General features: G+C 33.9%; 4 protein-coding genes, 1 long non-coding RNA gene and 3 other non-coding genes across 12 annotated transcripts; 3 read left to right on the top strand and 5 right to left on the bottom strand.

Annotated features, from left to right (window-relative positions):
• Positions 1-184: 184 nt before the first annotated feature.
• Positions 185-1,838, bottom strand: AT3G52742. Its single transcript, NR_143952.1, has one exon. It is a non-coding gene; the product is annotated as an other RNA (non-coding RNA).
• On the top strand, positions 1,799-2,416 carry AT3G52748. Its single transcript, NR_143953.1, has 2 exons — positions 1,799-1,900; positions 2,083-2,416. It is a non-coding gene; the product is annotated as an other RNA (non-coding RNA).
• A 14-nt stretch (positions 2,417-2,430) lies between these two features.
• On the bottom strand, positions 2,431-5,963 carry FTSZ2-2 (Tubulin/FtsZ family protein; the record flags this gene model as incomplete). Of its 4 annotated transcripts, NM_001339587.1 has the most annotated exons (9): positions 5,719-5,919; positions 5,393-5,469; positions 4,642-5,310; positions 3,975-4,274; positions 3,794-3,884; positions 3,292-3,416; positions 3,051-3,143; positions 2,900-2,965; positions 2,668-2,793 (listed from the first exon to the last, which is right to left on the bottom strand). In NM_001339587.1, the coding sequence occupies exons 3-9, from the start codon at positions 5,260-5,262 to the stop codon at positions 2,668-2,670; spliced, it is 1,422 nt and encodes a 473-aa protein (NP_001327516.1). In that variant the 5' UTR covers positions 5,263-5,310; positions 5,393-5,469; positions 5,719-5,919. The 4 variants fall into 4 exon arrangements, with proteins under 4 accessions (NP_001327517.1, NP_190843.1, NP_001327516.1 ...); NM_001339586.1 differs by lacking the exon at positions 5,719-5,919 and having other exon boundaries at positions 2,431-2,793; positions 5,393-5,699; NM_115135.3 differs by lacking the exon at positions 5,393-5,469 and having other exon boundaries at positions 2,488-2,793; positions 5,719-5,928.
• A 542-nt stretch (positions 5,964-6,505) lies between these two features.
• AT3G52760 (Integral membrane Yip1 family protein) lies at positions 6,506-7,685 on the bottom strand. Its single transcript, NM_115136.4, has one exon. It carries the CDS (start codon positions 7,530-7,532, stop codon positions 6,759-6,761), a length of 774 nt encoding a protein of 257 aa, NP_190844.1. The 5' UTR covers positions 7,533-7,685; the 3' UTR covers positions 6,506-6,758.
• Positions 7,686-7,862: 177 nt separating this feature from the next.
• AT3G52765 lies at positions 7,863-7,934 on the top strand. The gene has a single exon. It is a non-coding gene; the product is annotated as a tRNA-Asp (tRNA).
• A 2,408-nt stretch (positions 7,935-10,342) lies between these two features.
• ZPR3 (binding protein) lies at positions 10,343-12,150 on the bottom strand. The gene is made up of 2 exons (NM_115137.4): positions 11,739-12,150; positions 10,343-10,934 (listed from the first exon to the last, which is right to left on the bottom strand). Exon 2 carries the CDS (start codon positions 10,919-10,921, stop codon positions 10,718-10,720), a length of 204 nt encoding a protein of 67 aa, NP_190845.1. The 5' UTR covers positions 10,922-10,934; positions 11,739-12,150; the 3' UTR covers positions 10,343-10,717.
• A 1,528-nt stretch (positions 12,151-13,678) lies between these two features.
• AT3G08295 lies at positions 13,679-13,925 on the top strand. Its single transcript, NR_141425.1, has one exon. It is a non-coding gene; the product is annotated as an other RNA (long non-coding RNA).
• A 161-nt stretch (positions 13,926-14,086) lies between these two features.
• On the bottom strand, positions 14,087-17,177 carry PAP20 (Purple acid phosphatases superfamily protein; the record flags this gene model as incomplete). Of its 2 annotated transcripts, none has more annotated exons than NM_115138.3 (6): positions 14,087-14,535; positions 14,623-14,711; positions 14,793-15,123; positions 15,289-15,532; positions 15,671-15,968; positions 16,885-17,177. In NM_115138.3, the coding sequence occupies 6 exons, from the start codon at positions 17,020-17,022 to the stop codon at positions 14,352-14,354; spliced, it is 1,284 nt and encodes a 427-aa protein (NP_190846.1). In that variant the 3' UTR covers positions 14,087-14,351. The 2 variants fall into 2 exon arrangements, with proteins under 2 accessions (NP_190846.1, NP_850686.1); NM_180355.1 differs by having other exon boundaries at positions 14,154-14,535; positions 14,623-14,709; positions 14,789-15,123; positions 16,885-17,022.
• Between the last annotated feature and the right edge of the window lie 1,422 nt (positions 17,178-18,599).

Here is an 18,599-nt window from a genome sequence, read left to right on the forward strand (position 1 = left end):
AGTCAATATAGAATTAAACTATTGATTAGATAACCTAAAATTCTATCAAGTGATCAAGTCTATTGTAATTCATTTTTTTTATTTTTTTGCAAGTGATCAAGTCTATTCTAATGATTTTTGCCAGGTAAAACTCTCAATTAAAGGAATTTTTTTTTTTGTGTGACCAAACTCAACTAGAGGATCCTTTATAAGTAACTTTCAATTAGAGGATCTTAATTAAGAAGAGATTTAAGAGAGAAAACGGGCATTTTGAATAATCTTGTGTCTCCTAAAAACATAGGGCACTAGTCAAACAAATTTTGAAGAATCATTGTTTTTTTTTCATTCAAAATGAAAATATGTAATTAAAGAGATTCAGGTTTTCAACTGTTAATATTTTGAAATAATGTTGGGGTCGTATGTAATTCGTGAATACTCATTAGTTATGTGTATATAGACTATAAGAAAGCATTCAAAGCGGTTGGATTTTTTGGGAGGATCATGAGGCTGATGTTGATTTAGGATTTATTCCAATGAAATATGTTTAGGTGGGGATACATCGGAATTAATTGATCCTGATAATGAAATCGACAAAATAGTTAATAAAAAAAAATGTTTTTTGTTTCTGTTTCTAAACGTTTAATCTCAAATACAACATGGCGAGAGAGAAAACAATACAAAATGGCTACAAAACTGTTTTTTTTTTTTTTTTTGGCAAATAAAATAATATTTTCATAATGATTGACATATAGAGGTTGCAAAACTTGCAATGTAAAAGTACTTTCTCACGTGGCCGTATACGGAATTCATTTGTCTCTTCGATAACTTTAATTTTCCTTCGATCAAATTCGTTTCCCTTTTAATCATATATTTCATGGCCTCCCTTTGAATATGTTTTCTTTTTGCTTTTATACCACCTTGCATGAATATGTGATCACGTAATTATATATGTTGATTAATATTTGAGATTGTGCTTACTCTCTACACTTTGATTCAGCAAGAACCAAAGAGTAATATACCAAATTGTAATGTACTTTCTACAGAAAGCATATACGCACCATCAAATGATATATATGTGTGTCCATATATGACTGTCTGATGTAGATGTAGAATTAATTTATATGAGATGGAATATTGTGTGTCGTGACTCGTTTTGGAGTATCGAAGAAGGATATATTTAGTGCAGACGTTAACATTTAACCACACTTTGAAGATATGGTCCTCTCGCTTCGATATTTTCTAAACTAAGTCCGTAGACTTAAACTCGTGTGATGGTGCACAAAATCATATAATTTAAAAAAAAAAAAAAAAATCAAATATTATCGAATGTTGAAAAGTCTGATCCTTAAGATTTAAGAAATTGTCGAGATCATGTTTTTTTAAACATGACTTGGGTCCGGTCTATTATTGGACCTGCTCCGGGTCGATCGATCCCCTTCAGCCACCAAAAACAGAAATTTTAGTTTCATTTTTTATTTTTGTAGTTTCGAAATGTTGAGAACCAGGAGATATTATGTACCCAAATATATAATTGACACAAATTTTATATTCCTACAAATTAACGATCTACCCTACACAACAAACGGTGAACGGTTTAACCTAAAATAATACATGAGAACCTCCAAAAGTCTTGCATTCATATGTTCATAAAAATTGTAATTGTTTATTGAGAAAATGTTACATAGCTGATGTACAAAACCGCGTTTTCACAGCAATCAAGAAGTCGTCAAAGTTTTGACTTCAGATTTATTTATTCACTAAAAGTTTGATTTCGTCTGCTTCAGTTTTATATATACACAACTGGTCGACATGAGAGGGAGAAGAACAATGAAAATGAAGAAAACAACAAGACAAGCTTTTCTTCTCCTATGTTTGCTTCATATATTTCTATGTCTCTCTTTTCATGTTCGTGTCCACCAAGGTCAGTCTCTTCTTATTTTTAAGTAACGTTTTGAATCGTTGCACTTGACGCTTAATCGTCCCAAATATAAAATGGTGTAGTTTACAAACTGATTAGTTCGTATTTTCTTACATGTTACATCCATTTACAACCAACAAGTTAATCTTCTAAATTTTTTTTTTAATGTGTGTGCAACTACAAAGGTAAACCTGAGATATGCGTAAGACCCTCCCCACCATGTGGAGATTCTCCAAAGGGAGGAGGTGAAGATACGCCGGGACATAACTATAAAAAGCCTTGCAAACCCATTCCAAGACCACCTCCTCCTCGAGATTGCTAGCAGCTTTGAATTTTCAACACAAGTCCTTAATGTTTTTTTAGTAACAATATCATCGAGACTAATTTATTTGCACGATGTGCAATAATATCGTTTAATTATACCTTTTTTCTTTCTTTCTTTCGAAATTTATGTGTAATTTGTGGTAAAAATAATAATTTGTGCACCCGTATGTTTGATTTAAATAACCAAAACCATTTACAATGTCTCATCATAGGATATATTTGTCTTAGATGTTGTTTTTCTATCCATTTATCCAAAGGCAAAATCTGGAAACAGAGTGACAGAGACTAAGATTTATCATCTGTCAAGTAACATTATTTTTGTAATATAGTAAAATAATTTCTAACAACCTATTATAGAATATCACCATAGAGGCAATTTACATAGCCGCACCAAACATTCTTTCTCCTTACATTCAACAATATCATGTAGAGTGATCAAAGTGGGTCTAGAGGCGAGGATAGCGAGAGCGCCCTTTCTTCTTTAAGAACTCTGGGATCTCTATGGAGCTGCCTTCAGTGAATGATGATGAAGGACGTCTTGTGGCTCCCATTGATGCATCCGCTTGTGTCGCCTGTATTTTCATGTAGCAATAAGAGAGATTACAACCGAAGACTTTTAACATTTGATGTAAGAATCGGCTATGTTGTGTGTGTGTGTCAAGGGAGACAAGTGAATACCTGAAGTGGCCTCCCTTCTCCTTCTTCTTGGCGTTTGAAGCCAGTTGCTATCAGGGTAATACTTATCTGACAGGAAGAAAAAAAGTTTAAGCAATTTGGGTATCTCATAGGTTATATGTTAGAAGAAAATCCAAGAAAGAAGAATACTTACTTGACCACTATAAGATGGATCTACCACAGCACCAAATATAAGATTCGCTGTTGGATCAACGAGGTCGTAAATCACTTCTGCAGCAGCATTTACCTACAAATCGTTTCCCGAGAGTCAAAATAGAGACACACAACGTTATATATGACATGGGACTGAAGTTCTTTTATGAATTGTCTAGGGAAGAAACCAAGTGATTTCTAGGACAGGAAATGGTCTGAAAGCGTAGAGAGGGAAAAAAAACCTCGAACAGTGTTAAGTCACTTCCACCGGTTATGTTCCAAACTATTCCAGTGGCTCTCTCAATGCCAATATCTAATAAAGGGGATTGGATTGCGTTTAATGCAGCATCTCTTGCTCGGGTCTTTCCTGCTCAAATAACAGTATAGCTTGAAAGATTAAGCATGATGATGCAGCCAAAACATAGCACCAAAATAGTTCAAGTTTAGGATTTTCCTCAATATACCAACTTGCAGTGGACCAAACATTATTCCTTTGTCATGGTTAAAGAGTACTAAATCTATAGTCAAATTAATCTACTCAGCTACATCTGTAGTACCAATTCTCAGTAAATTGAAAACTTAGCATTTTAGCTAACAAACATATGCATAAAGCGTCGCCTATATTGGTCACAGGGTTCTTTAACCTGCCTTCTAAACCAATATTCCCCTTCGACATACGTAATGATGCAGCAGATAGAGCCTATCAATAAAATAGTTCAATTCCAAAGAACACTCTACTCTTACCTGTTGCAGTTCCTATTCCCATCAATGAAGAACCTGCATTTGCCATTATCGCCCTCACATCAGCAAAATCCACATTGACCAATCCAGGAATCTGCAATGCAAACACAACGATATTGCAGTCAGACATTTTCTATAAACATGGATGTCATAGCTTAGAGAATAAATACTTTCAAAGCCATACCGTAATAATATCAGATATTCCACGGACACCTTGACGAAGTATATCATCTGCCAGATTAAATGCTTCTGTAACTGGAGTAGACTGAGAGACTGCTGCTAGTAACTTGTCGTTTGGAATAACAATGAGGGTGTCAACATTATCTCTGAGGGCTGCAATCCCTTCCTGAGCCTGGAGTGCTCTTCTCCGTCCCTCAAATGAGAAAGGCGTTGTCACAATACCAACCGTTAATATACCCATCGCTTTTGCAACCCCTGCAATTATAGGAGCACCACCTGTGCCAGTTCCACCACCCATTCCAGCCTAGAAAAATAACAAGACATTTGGCTAGAAAAGCTTAGGCACTGAACTTAAAGATCTAATCTTACAGTCAATCTATGGAGGCAGCAAATTCACACAATAACCCATAACTGGTTGTACTTTAAACAGGAAAGTATTCTATGATCGAAGACATAAACCTCACTGCTTTAACCAGATGGAGATAAAAGAGAAACTGGTAAACACAAAGAGAAACTGCAACCCACCAAAATTCAATAAAACCAACATGATATTGCAAACGGCGATTCTGACCCGTAAAACTTCTCATTTGTAATCTATATCTTTATATAGAAATAAGTATAAATAAAAGTTTGTTACTAAGAAAAAGTGAAAGTAATAGTTATAGACATACTGTGACAAAGACCATATCTGAACCATAAAGTGCTTCTTGAATAGCTTCTTTGCTTTCTGTAGCAGCATTCATCCCAATCTCTGGATTACCTCCAGCACCTAAACCCCTAGTCAACTCCTTACCAATTTGTAACCTATTGTCTGGAAAAACCGGAGATATTCTCATTGCTTGGATATCGGTATTCACAATCCAAAACTCCACACCAATCATCTCACTCTCAATCATACGATTCACAGCGTTTGAACCACCACCTCCAACGCCGATAACTTTAATCCTAGCCTCATTGTAAGTGTTTGGAGTAGATAACTCATCCAAATCCTCAGTAATGGGAACACTGGAAGTTTCTTTTCTTGGGTTGAGCATGGATATCTCAGGGTGGAGATTCAAGAAAGAGTCTTGGCTTTGGAAATGGCTTGTACTATGAGAATTCAAAGAGTTTCTGATTGACGAAGACTCGTACTTATGAGAAGCAACAACACGATATCTTTTAGTAGTACCTTCACTCATTCTTAAGCAACCAACCCTCGTGCCTAGATGATGATCAGGTAACACACTCTTTCTAAGAACAGTGAGTACCCGAGAATCCGGAGGAGTTAAACAGGGAGAAACATAAGCTGCCATTCTGAGACTACAGAAGCAACCAAAGATCTATTAAAAACTCCAATTTCACTGCTTCAAGAGAAAGAACAAGAGGTCAACGTCAAGTCCTGAACCAAGAAGAAGATTAAAAAAAAAAAAAAGTGGCACTCACATTCTACAGTACTATAATTGGAAACCAGTTGCATATCAGCAGCATATGGATCAAGTTCAACACTAGAAGCTAAGATACTACAAAGAAAAGTCAATGCTTTAATTAATAAATTTCCGAGGAGTATCAATTTGAATCAGAAAACTACAATTGGCACATCGTACTGTTCTAAAGTAACGAAATTGAAGATGGGGAATTCCAGAAATTTGTAAAACAGTAGACGAATACAAAAAGCTAAGACATTTCGACGATTGAGTACAGAATTTCCAGAGGGAGCAGTTTTAGAGATTGTAGCAGAAGTACATTAACATGTAAAAGACGAAGAGTACCTTACGAGTAGTGGCAGCAGAGAATTCGAGCTACAAAGAAAAAAAAATGGGAACCAATGAAAATGGAAGGTTTTGGTGTTTTCTGGGCTTAGAATCTCTTTCTCGATCACATAAAAGTGGATTATGATTTTGATTTTGCTCCTAATTTTTATCTGTTTCAGTAACAACTACAGCTACTAAATTCATCTGTTAAATAAGTTGGTGAAAGAGACAAAGCGTTAGCCGACGAGAGTGATGAAGAAAATTAAATGTTTAATATAAATGGGCCTATAATGTTGGTCTTAAAGCCCATACAACGAATTCTGGGCTTTAGCCGGATAATAAGCATACGAAAAATTTGCACAATTTTATGAGTCTTTTGCTTGCTCATGTAGAACAGTGAAGTCCATGGAACCATGAATGATGATGAACGTAAACAAGCCACAATTCTATAATTCAGATTGTTTGTTTGCGTTTAGATTTGTTTCGAACGCATCAATTGTGATTGAGACAATCGAAGTATGATAGTTTCGCTATCTTATGCAATGCCATTGCCAGGCCAAAGCTCGTCATGTGTATCTTCTGATCAACTACTTTCTCGCTTATAGAACAATTTCAAGCTAAACCATTCACACTTCTCCCCAGTCACTTATTTATCATTGGTAGTTGAAGCAACCTAAGATCTTTAATCAAAACATCTTAGTGACTCGCTTCTACGTTCGGAAAATCTACACTACAACTGCAACACATGTACGCTAAAAATGAGCAATTGATACTCTCACCAAATCTAATTCAAAGAACAGTTCATGTCAAGAAACTGTCAAACAGAACCACAAAAGGATGTATATGGCATAAACGTTTCGAGATTTCCAATAGTAAGAGATCTTAGAACATCATCTTCAATTACTTAAACCACATCAATAACAACTTCCTCTAAAGTTATCAAAAACCTTTACAATGTCTCAGCTATTTCACCACAAACACTTATAAGATATCACATTAAGCTACTCAGTAATGGCACCGGAAAGTTCAACAATCTATCAATATTCGAAAGCAAGGAATCAAAAGATAACGAGAAGCGAAAACAGAGTATAGATTAAGAAACAGGCGTACGAAATCAATCCACGGTGCTCTTCTCCTCCATCAGCAAGAGACACCACCAGATTAGAACAAGCTCTAGTAGCCCACAACACGAAAGCCGCACCGAGCACAAACCGAACGGGACCAGCACCTTGTGGCACAAACAAGGACACCGCGGACAAAATCACAACGGGAAGCAGAGAGTAACCAACTAAACTCGTACAAGTATGAAGATTAAGATTCCCATTTCTACCAGCAAGCATATTGAAGACAATGTACAAGAAGATAGAAGAAACAACAACCCAACCAAGTATAACACCAAACTGTATCTTCCCAGCGAGCAATTGAAATAAGCAAAGCGCAAGGTATAAGAAGATCGGACCAGAGAGATCTGAATCTTTGTGAACAGTCTGATTGATTCGAAAAGGATTGAGAATCGATCTAGTTTTCTTCCAGATTTGATCTGGATGGATACCGAGTTCGTCGAGTAAAGGCTCCTCATCCTCAAACGAAGCAGAGACTCCTCTACCGAAAGATGCAGATGAAGCGATTGTTCCGTCGAATGGTCCCGCCGGCATTGAAACGGCGGCGGATCCGATTTCAAATGGAATGAAAGGGATTGAAGATGAAGCGGAGGATTGACGTGGTGGTTGGTAAGGAGCTGTGGGAACTCGGCGTTGCTGAACATTTGCGGTGGCCGGAGATGATCCACTGGTGGGGAAAACAACCGGTGGAATTGGAAAATCCTTCGTCATCCTCTAGAATCCCTAATTCAGATCTCGAATTTGAAGTTAGTGTTTTCTCTCAATCGGATTTGATTTCAGAAATTGAAAATAATTCCAGTAACAGGCGACTACTACGCATTCTTCGTGTTCGTATCTTCGTGATATGTGATAAGGGCATTTTCGGTAAGTGAATTAATAATGTTTTGGGCCGTATAAGGCTTTATCAGCCCATTAGTTTGTAGTTTTGAACAGCCTTTGCTACACAAACAAGTCAATAGCCCCACTTGTGAGTTGTGAATAGTTTTCACTACTGACTAATTATCGTAATTTTATAAGTTATTAGGCTCACTGAACAACAAAGTCGTTGTAGTATAGTGGTAAGTATTCCCGCCTGTCACGCGGGTGACCCGGGTTCGATCCCCGGCAACGGCGATTTTTTATTTTTTAAACCTATAGTAGTGTCCTTACCATTTTTTGAAAGTCATTTAGAATTTGTATAAATTGTAAGAGCAATGATCAATACGTAAGTCATTTAGAATTTGTATAAATTGTAAGAGCAATGATCAATACGTAGATTTATTCAAAGTTGCCTTTCTGATGTTCATGATACTTCTTTTTCTATCAATCTTAGCTTTCTTAATTTGCAATAACTGAAACATTCGTTTGCTCAATAGTATAAAGAAAGAAAAACACACACAGTTCAATCAACATTTTCTCCTATAATCTTGAAAGTATTATGTTATTCAGAATAACTTATTCTGTTATTATTATTCTTTTGGTGTTATCTTGATTTCTACGAAAACTCACAGATGTTCTTGATTTTATATTGCAGAGTTGTAATATTACTTCCAAGAGATAAGATTATATGAAGAGCAACTGCAGAATATAATTTGCATAAGTTGAGAGTCAAAGATATTGTAACATCGTAACTCAAACCTATAACATATTGACCGATATCAAGATCTAGGTCTCATAAATAAGAAGTGAGGAAATATAATGATTGTGAAAATTGAAAACCAGAGGTCCATAATTAATTCTGACGTCAGATGATGATGCCTTGCATGGTCTTCCAAAGAGATTTGGAGTAATCATAAATCGGACATCTCTAAAACTGAGATTTCAAAGTTGACTTCGAGTTTGCCTTGTTTTATGATATATGATGATTATTCATTTCGGCCAATTATATCATGATTGTTCTTCTTCGCCTCAAATTTTATTTTTCACACAAACACTTGAGTTCGATGCGACATCTTCCTTGTTTTTCTAGTCTATTTTTGTCGAACACATTTTGATATGCAAGAACATACCAAATGTTACTATTGATATTGCATCCGTATTTGCGATGTTTAAAATATGTGTTAAGTATATCCAAAACTTTTTGTCTATTTACTCATTACTTGTGGGAATTTTTCAAGTTAAAGTAAATTCTATTAAACTAGTATAATTATGACAGGATATAGTTACACATAGTTGACAAGAAAAGCTTATACAAGCAATTAAAAAAAAATGCTGACAAATAAACCTAGCTAAACATTTGTATGTCTATATACTCCTTACTTTATTTGTATTATTATAAATATCTATTTTACGGGGTTTTTTTTGCTAAAAATATAATTTTTATTATTCACTTATATTTGTTTTCCCATATTTCCACGAAATAAACTAAAGGACACATTGATGTATAACAAAATTAAAGGACACATTAAAGTATAGTGCTCCAATATTGGTATATCCTTAATTTAATAAGGTTTTGTTTATCGACCTCATATGAAGAATTTGATTTGTCATTATAAAATGTTTAGGAAACAAATTATTTTAAATCCAATTTGAAAATATTCAAGTTTTTATTGAAAATGTGAAGAATTGAAAAAAAAAAAGAAAAAAAAAATGTGAAATGACTTGATGTTTAGAAAGTAGTTGTAGGAAAAATAGAAGTCAAATAAAAGAGCAGAGAACTCGTAGTTTAGTTTTTCAAACGAAAATGAATAGTTTTTTGACTAATACTATATAATAATAACTTGTAGGGGTGTGTGTGATGGCGTCACATAGAATCCGAATGAAAAGCCCCTTGTCTCATCTCTCTGGACAGAGCCGCTTGAATCTCATGTCATGACACCTTCTGCCCTCCTTTTTCTTTTATTTTCTAAATGGAAAATATATATTCCAAACGAATATTGGGAAATTATTTAGTTTTTAAAAATTTAATTAATTAGTTAACATTTTATGCTCAATTCATCCATCATAACAAAAAAAAAAAAAAAATAGATATACACATTTAGAGAGTGACTGGAGTTTATAATTCATATTCAAACCCAAGAGTGTGTGTAAATTTGACGTAGCATCAATTTTGGTCTATTTAAAGCTATAGTATTCTGATATTATCCATTCTGAGGTTTTATCCAGTATTACTGTTGTTGAAGGAAATGATTTACATGACCAATATTATCAACAACTGGTTTGAACCATAATAATTAAATTGTTCAGATGCACATGGCATAATAATTAAATCATTTCAATTTAGAATGTTAGGATAAAGCTTTCATTGAACTTGCTACAACACATGTAGACTATATATACACAAACACTACTATTAATATTGTTTTTCTTCCTCATTTCCTCTACTCTAGTCTACTTGAAAATTACATAGACCTATTTATACTTAAGAAGTGTTTGCTAATCCTGATGAATAATTAGTGTCAATTCAACGATTCAGTTTCCACTTACTGTCTTACTCGATCGGAAAATATCATGGACAAAATGGGTCACTTTTGTTTTTGTATGAGATGATATATCAATATTGAATGCGTTTTGTATATGATTATAAAAATCGAATAACTTGTCCCCATGTTATATACGATACATTAGTTGATTGATATGCACTTGACAATATTTGATAAATGGAGCAAAGGTACAAAATGTTAGTCCAAGAATCAACCATATCCTAAAGTCCCCAACCCCACACCAGAGGATCTTTAATTAACATAGAAAATAGAAACAAAAGTAAAAATATGACTGAGAAGACTAACAGAGAGACACTGTCTTCTTGTAATAAAACAGAATCTTCTTTTCATAATAACTACTACAGTGCTCGATACTACTTATCTTCCTATAATACACCAAACAAAATAAAATACTTCCAAAAGGTTGGGTCTTCTTTTAATCTTCTCCTACGTACGGATTCGAGATCTCTTGCTCTAACGTATTCTTGATTTAAATCAAGATTGTCCAGAAGCAGAGCTTGATTTGTTGTCATTGTTTGATCCATTGTTAGAGTTCTTAGTTTTGGAGAGTTTCTGTTTGAGTTGAAACAAAAGCTGTTGGTTCTCTTGATTCAGAAGCTCAGCTTTCTTCCTTAGTCTCTCGTTCTCTTTCATTATGTAACAGTTTTCAACAAACAGCTTCGAGTTTAGCCTCTCCATTTCTGCTTTCTTGCTACAAGTAAAACAAAACAAAAGTATTATTACGAATTTTGAAAAATAAATGAGAAAAAGAGAGTAATAATATCAATAAAACCAAAGCTTGTGTTATGATTATTATTGTTCATGTTAAATCATTACATCACACATGGGTTGTGCAGCTTCACACGTCGGATGTGAATTACATTAGCTATAGGAAAAATCATTTGTCGCATTTATTTCGTTTTCATGTGAATTTCTTTTTCTTCTTTTTATGAAATCAATGATCAAAGAGAGAAGAAGAACATGATTATAAATTTGTATGGAGGATAAAAAGATAAAGCTAATAAAGAGAAAGAAATTGAAGAAAAGAGATAAAAACAAGTAATCATGATGATATATATGCAGTAATTATAAATGTTTTAACCTCTATGGACAGAGAGAGTAATGATTATATTTGAAACGCTAGAAAAAAACAGAGTAAGCAACAAAACAAAGATGGTGATCGTAGCAATACAGACTATTAAAAAGAAAAATCAAACAATTTTTTTTATTTATTTCGGTTGCCTCAAAGAAAAAGATAAAGATTAAAAACTTTCCATCATTGAGGAATATTTTAAAAGATGAAAAAGTTTTAACATAGAAAAAGAGAGAAATTAAGGGTTTGTCTTCACGTTAGTTGTACGTGTGACGTTACTACATAACTATTATCTTAACGTATGAACGCAAAAGCGATAGATAACAGAGCAAGAAACAGAAACAGAGCATGTCGAGAAAACTCACGTTAAGCTTCTAGAACAGTAAGAGAGTGAGAGAGAGAGAAGGAGAATAGAGGTTATACCTTTTGGGAAGGAGTGTTGAGAAGCAGAGATAACGAAGAAAGATTGAGAGAGAGAAGAGAGACGCTAGTTTGTGTGTGTAGAGAAGGTAGAGGGACAAAGAGAACAAAGTGAGACACTGTCTGTTATATAGATCCCCAAAAGCTAAAGAGAAAGAGAAAGAACCTTCTCTCTCCTGACACAACAATCATGCATTGTGTTGTGTTTCTGCATAGATGGCGGCCGCAAGAAGAGAGAGAGAGAGAGGAGATTTGTGCATATTGCGTCATGTGAATGATGATGATTTATTAAAGAGAAAGAAGTTAGAGAGAGAGAAGAAAAAAAAAAGGAGTTTTCTTGCTTGCTCTTCTTTCGAAATTGATCTTCAGGGATATTTTCGTAATTTCCGAAAGATCCCCTAGCACTTCCTTTGGCTCTTCATCGTATTCGTCCTCTAAACAGAAGATTCGGTTAAAAGAACTAGAGTAAGGGTATTTACGTCATTACGAAGGAAGTAGTACAGAGGAGGGTAATATTGTCATTTGTGTAGGACTAATGAGAGGGGCTATAGTAGAAGAGGCCATCGACCTCTAAAGATTCGCAATGATGGTAAAGATTGGTTCGAACCATCATCCTTCATGATTCTATTTCAACCGTTTTGGACCATTTTGTAAATGCTCTCTTTCCCCATCTCATGTCCCGGTTAGCTCAATCTTGGTTTAGTTCAAATATTACACTCCACCATTATTATGTTTTAGATTATTATTTCGGATACAAATAGTTTCCTTTGTGTGTTAAACTATTTGTTACTTTTTTCTTTGTATGAAAATCATAGTATACCACAATTTGAAAATGCATTTTTTTGTCCTCTTATATTGTCTCAGCATTCAAGATTTGATATAATTATGGTGGGAGAAGAAAAAAAGAAAGAAATAATGAAGAAGAAGAGTGTTTGGACTTTGGAGCCGTAAAACCTACAAAAAATAATCATGGATCAAAAGTGTTGTAGAACGTGAAACATCATAAACAGTGAGGTGGTTGTTTTTGGATGTATTTATGACTTCTCTTTTTTTCGTAACTTCACATGCCTTTGAATAAAACTCGTTCGTTTGCCCATGACTTAACCCCCAAAAAGAAGATGACTACAATTTCACGTTTATTTAAAACTACTTTGGCTTGTGTATATAAATCTTGTACGGCTTCTTTTAACCCTTCTTTCACGGAATAAATGTGAGAAATTGTGTTTTTTGTAAATATGCTGATTGTAGAAGTTAAACAAAACTGAAACACAATTAGTATTAAGTAGGTGTGTCTTGAAATGGAACTAAAGAGTGGGTACACTTGCTTACACCAAAGGCAATGATTTTAAAGGTGTGAGCAGCTTCATTTCTTGCTGGCCTATGCAATGCCGTTTCTACCCCTCATTGCTTTGGTCTAAGTTTGACAATTCGGTTTGGTGTTGATTTTTATTTATAAAATGAAACTTTAATTTATAAATATAGTTGGTTCTAGGATTAATTTTGGTTAATCATAACCCAGTCGGACCAATTTTCACACCCCAAAAAGGTTGAAAACTTTGTCTCTTTACCATGTAAATTTCAAAAACCTAAGAATATTCAAATATTCGGTTTTGGTAACCCCTATTAATGTAGTAAATGTTTGGTATAGAATATTAGATTACCATTCAGAGAAACTATATTTCGCTTTTATTAATTAATTGGAATTTTCTAGTTATTTTCTCCTTTGTTAATCTAACCTAATCTTTTTTGAACTTTATAATATAAACACAAACGAATTAAAAAAATATACCGTAATTTAACTGATTAAAAGTCTATATAAGTTTGTGTTTATATGACGTATATTTCATTTTGCTACGTACTACTGTATGTATACATTCATGTTGTATGATGGAGCATGCCTCTTTTGCACAAGAAAAGTACTGAAATCTCTTTATTTGAAGGAGTCCACATCCACCTCGAAGGCGATGTGCGCAGTGGTTCGATTGCTATACCCGAGATTGATTTACCGGCGATTGATGTCGCATCATCTGCTGCGTCGGTGGTGGCGGAAGAGTTAGGTAAATCAAATCTCACATAAATGATTCTCTGTTCTATTCTCCATTCTTCGTTCTTCTGATTGTTTTTTTAGGTTTTTGGTGGTTAGATGTTTGCGCCAGACGATTCAGAATTCATAAGGTGTAAAGTGTGTTCATATTAGACTGCATGCAAACATTATCATTGCACATCTTAACTTTTAAATAAAGGACTACTACAGATGTTTGGATGGACTACTACAGAAGTAATTTTCATTTAAATATGGATAAATATCGACGCTCACGATTCAACAAGCAAATCTAGTTTGATATGAATTAGCAATATGCAAAAAGTGATAAGGATTTGAAAAGTTGAAAAGCAACAAAGAAAATATAACAACTTAAAATATAAATGAGATATAATTCTTAATTGACTTGGTATCAAAACATTTGTGTCCTGTTTTGATATTGTTGTCAATACTCAATACTATATATAAGTACTTTTAGTATCTACGATTCTACATCGACATTTAACATATAATCTTATAGAATCAATGATGAGGAACAAGTCCTAACCACATTCAAGAATACGAACCGAGGGGGTCTAAATCTTACAAGATGAATCGGCTAAGAGACTGGTTAACCAAACCGAATCCTTTTCAACCGACACATCATCGTCGTTCCTGTGCCATTCCCAACGTGCATGAGTCGCATTCTCGACCACCAATTGACCATGCCCGAAACTTGCTTCTCTAAACAATGATATTTCGGGATTTGGATCTCTATACCTATGATGATTATCAAAAACATTAACATTTAATTAGTTTCATTTTCAAATTTTGTTTATAAAAAATCTCATTTAACGAAGATCTTACTTGGTAGCAAGGCCTTCTAGATTCCCACCATCTCCGATGTTAATATAAACCGGACCACATTTGTCGAACTTATCTTGGTACACTCGACTCTGTCAAATAAACACACAAATTAGCTCTATATATATAAAAAAAAATCAATGCAGTTTTTTAATGAAACCCTTTAGACTTACAAAACGCTCGTAAGCATGAACGTGACCTGCAAAAACCAAATCGACACGAGCTTTGTAAAGAAGAGTTTCCATGGATTCTTTCATCTCCACACTCTCTTTCTCTCCTTGGTGAGCTTCGTTGGAGTTGTACCAAGGCGCATGCACCACAGCCACAACCCACGGTGTGGTCTTACGGTCGATTTTCTTGAGATTATTTTCTAACCATTGGTACTGCTCCGAGCCAGGCTCAAAATCTGTGTATGACCCCAACATTATAATGTGGACTCCATAAACGTTGAAAGAATAGTACAAATTCGAGCTCGAGCCACTCTCTTCAAATGGCATGCGCCACCTGTAACGTGTATACAAAAATATCTAAAATTAGCATAACAAAGTTCTTTTAATAATAAAAAGTAGACCATAATAAAACTGATAAACCCAAAATTAATACAATAAATAAGGAGCTTAAAAAGAAAAGTAGGTTTGGTTGTTGGCTAGACAAATCGAAATAACTTACCTCTTGTTATAGGCGGTGAATGGGTTACTGTGTAAGATAGGTATTTTTTCGAGCTCGTGGTTGCCATGAGTGACCATCCAAGGTCTTTGGCTCGCAAGTGGCTGCACCAAGCGACCAAAAGTGTCCCACAGTGGTTGGTACATGTTAGCGTATGACAGATCACCAGGCAAGATGAAAACATCATAATCCCATTTTGATACATGTTCCAATGTTGATTTACTCCATTCAGATGTACCAAGGTCACCTTCATTTTTATCAAAAAATATCAAGATTATCAATAAAATAACAAATAAAGCTACAAAACCATGATGACATAAATCTATACTTACATAGGACAATCTAAAGAGTTTATATGAGTGAAGAGGAAACATGGAATGTATACCGGACACGGCGAATTTGATTGGGAATTTAGAGGGAGGAGTCCTGAAACTGAACTCTTGAGTTGAACTTGGGCCTCCACATTTGTAATAGTAAACTGTGTTGGGCTTTAATGGGCCTATAACAACGTCATTAATTTGGCCCGATCGGTAAATCAACAAGTAGTGGTACGATGACGACGTTCCATTAGCCGAGCCTTCGTATTTTCCAGAGACTGTGCCATATACAACACTAGGCGAGATTGAGCTTTGCGTTATCCATGATATTCTCATTTTGTCCGGCCCAACCAGAGATATATGCACCTGAATTTAAACGTCACAAATTCATAAGTAATTTAGGAACACACATTACTATAAATAAACAAAGACAAAGCGTACAAGCAAAACTGCAAAACAGATGAGTGACGAAAGATCTAACAGAAAGAAGACAAAGTGGGTAAATTTGTAGTAATGTTTTTTTCATTAGACACGTGGTGACTCCATACGTCACATGACAGTATGACACGCACGATGCGAATCTCTGAATTATTTGCAACTTAAACTGTTATTGACTACTGTGGAAACTAAATTTTATCAAACATAGGAAAATCTTTTAATTTTAATTTTTAAGGATTCTGAAAAGTTTATCTAGAGTCTAGAGGGGATGTTTCCTTAGACAATTATCATTAACTATCTGTCTCAAATTTTGAATTTGTTGATACAATTAAAACCTTTTTTATGCATGTATAGTTTGAAAATGTCTCCATTCAACGTTTCGTAATTAATAAAAAGGCGAGTACAGTGTCGTTTCAAATAGCATGTGTATACAAAGGTTTAAATTGGAAAAAAACAAACAAAATCACCCGAAATTATGGCAATGCTTCCGTAACGTAACTTTGTACACGAGAAAGAATTAATTCAATAGATTAATCTAACAATTTTCTGCTTTATTAAATTTTTACCCTCAAAAACATTTTAATAAGAGACAACATTACTGAAGCCAATAAGCCGAGGAGGTGAAGAAGATCCAAGTTTTCTTGATATTCGTATTATTGGTGTTTCATGAGAAAACTTAAGTCGATCTTGTTTATGTTTGAAAACTAACACATATCAATACTGAAAGACAAAATCTTGAGACTTGCCGTGTCAAAATTCTACTTACAAGGATTTTACATAAATGATACAGAATCCAATATGCATAATATATAACAAAAAATATAGATTTTAATGTAAATATTACCTGATCGGGGAACGTAGGATCATCTTCGTTAGTCGGATGGATCACTAAATTTTTCCGAGTACCCTGCCGATCATAAGATAACACATTTCCGGCCAAAACAATAAGCAGTATTGCTACTAAACCCAAAACCTTCACCATTTTGGCGAAATAGAGAGAGAGAAGAGAGAAAGAGAGAGATCGGATGACAAGAATGAATTAGGGACACAGTGTTATATAGTAGTAATCCTTTCCCCTTCTTTTTGTTTTCATTTTGGAAACTTGTAAAATTGGAAAATGTATTTGACCAAAACTTAACTAATTGGTACTTTTTCCACTAATTCATTAATAAAAAATAAAAATAAAAACTGTGCAAGCAATTGCAAAGTACACGAATGTAGCATGTTCAAAACCTGCATGGAAATCATTATGTATCTTAGTATATTCGGGGGGGGGGGGGGGGGGGGCAGTATCCTACGAGACTACGATGGAAAAAAATCTTGATCTTTGTATACCAAATATAAAAGTTATATGTGTTCTTAAACAAAAGTCATGAGATATGTGCTTTGCTAGATTATCTAGTAAAACAATGCCTTGCCTTCTATAACAAATTATTTTCTTAAACATTTAGATTTCCTTTGTACTAAAATGATTCTGATAGTAATAGAATATAGATTCACAATTTATGTTCCTAATAAATTGATGCTTTAAGTTTTTATCTTGTTCCTTAAAGATTAAAGTTTTAGATTAAAAAAGCTGAAATAATATTGTTTTTACTTTTTACTTTTTACTTTATGCTTTTTGCCATATGTCGTGGTAAGTAATGGTCTATACTTTCTAGCTCTTTACACTCATAATGTAATCTTAAATTAATTAATAATTAAAAAATTTCTTAATCTGAAAATAAAATAAAAACATCAATCTATCAGGAATAGAGAGAGAGAGTACTATATAGTGATGGAAAAAAACCTATATAGTGATAGAATATATATCAAAACATGATCCATTGTTATTCAATAACTTTATTGAAATCATGTGCAAATGAAACTAATATACATCGAGACTAAGAGATTTAGGGTTTATATTCTTAGATTTTAAATAGTCCTATACAAGCAAATCATTTAGTTAATAAATATTTAAAATTACTTGAATAATGACTAACGTTTTTTTTTAAACCAGATTTTATGCTTGCAAATTAATTATCTATTAAAATCAGTTTTCTTCATTATCTAATATATAATGAATTTTACAAAATGTTTAAACTAAGAAATTTTTATGATGTGAAAAATGGAGTACAAATCGCAAACACGTACTTAAAATTGCATGAAATTGTGTATATACGATATCGATCGTTATACTACTAGCCTACTATAAGTATGTATATAGAAATTAGAGTTTCAAAATCTAACAAGTAACAACGATAAATATTTTATATATCAAGGCTAGTACTGAGACGTAAATTACCGCACATTTAAATTGAGACAGGGTACTAATTAAAACCAAACAGTTTAGAGATATCGATCAACTTATCTTCCATGATGGAGCTATTCGCATATATCTTTCCTGATTTTGGAATTGTGCATGCATGACTAATCTAAAGTACGTCATATTTTTCCTCCACTCCACCAATTTTAGATCTATCATTTTTATAACTAATCCTCCAAACATAATTATGCTTTGCGATTATCATATCACTTCTAGTTCTAGATATCAAACATTTTAAAAATCAAAATCAATAG

The sequence above is a fragment of the Arabidopsis thaliana genome, chromosome 3 (genome assembly GCF_000001735.4).
Source record: "Arabidopsis thaliana chromosome 3, partial sequence".
Taxonomy (NCBI): domain Eukaryota; kingdom Viridiplantae; phylum Streptophyta; class Magnoliopsida; order Brassicales; family Brassicaceae; genus Arabidopsis; species Arabidopsis thaliana.

Coding starts and splice junctions, on each gene's coding strand:
- AT3G52760 (NM_115136.4), bottom strand. CDS start 7,532: ATGACGAAGGATTTTCCAATTCCACCGGTTGTTTTCCCCACCAGTGGA.
- ZPR3 (NM_115137.4), bottom strand. CDS start 10,921: ATGGAGAGGCTAAACTCGAAGCTGTTTGTTGAAAACTGTTACATAATG.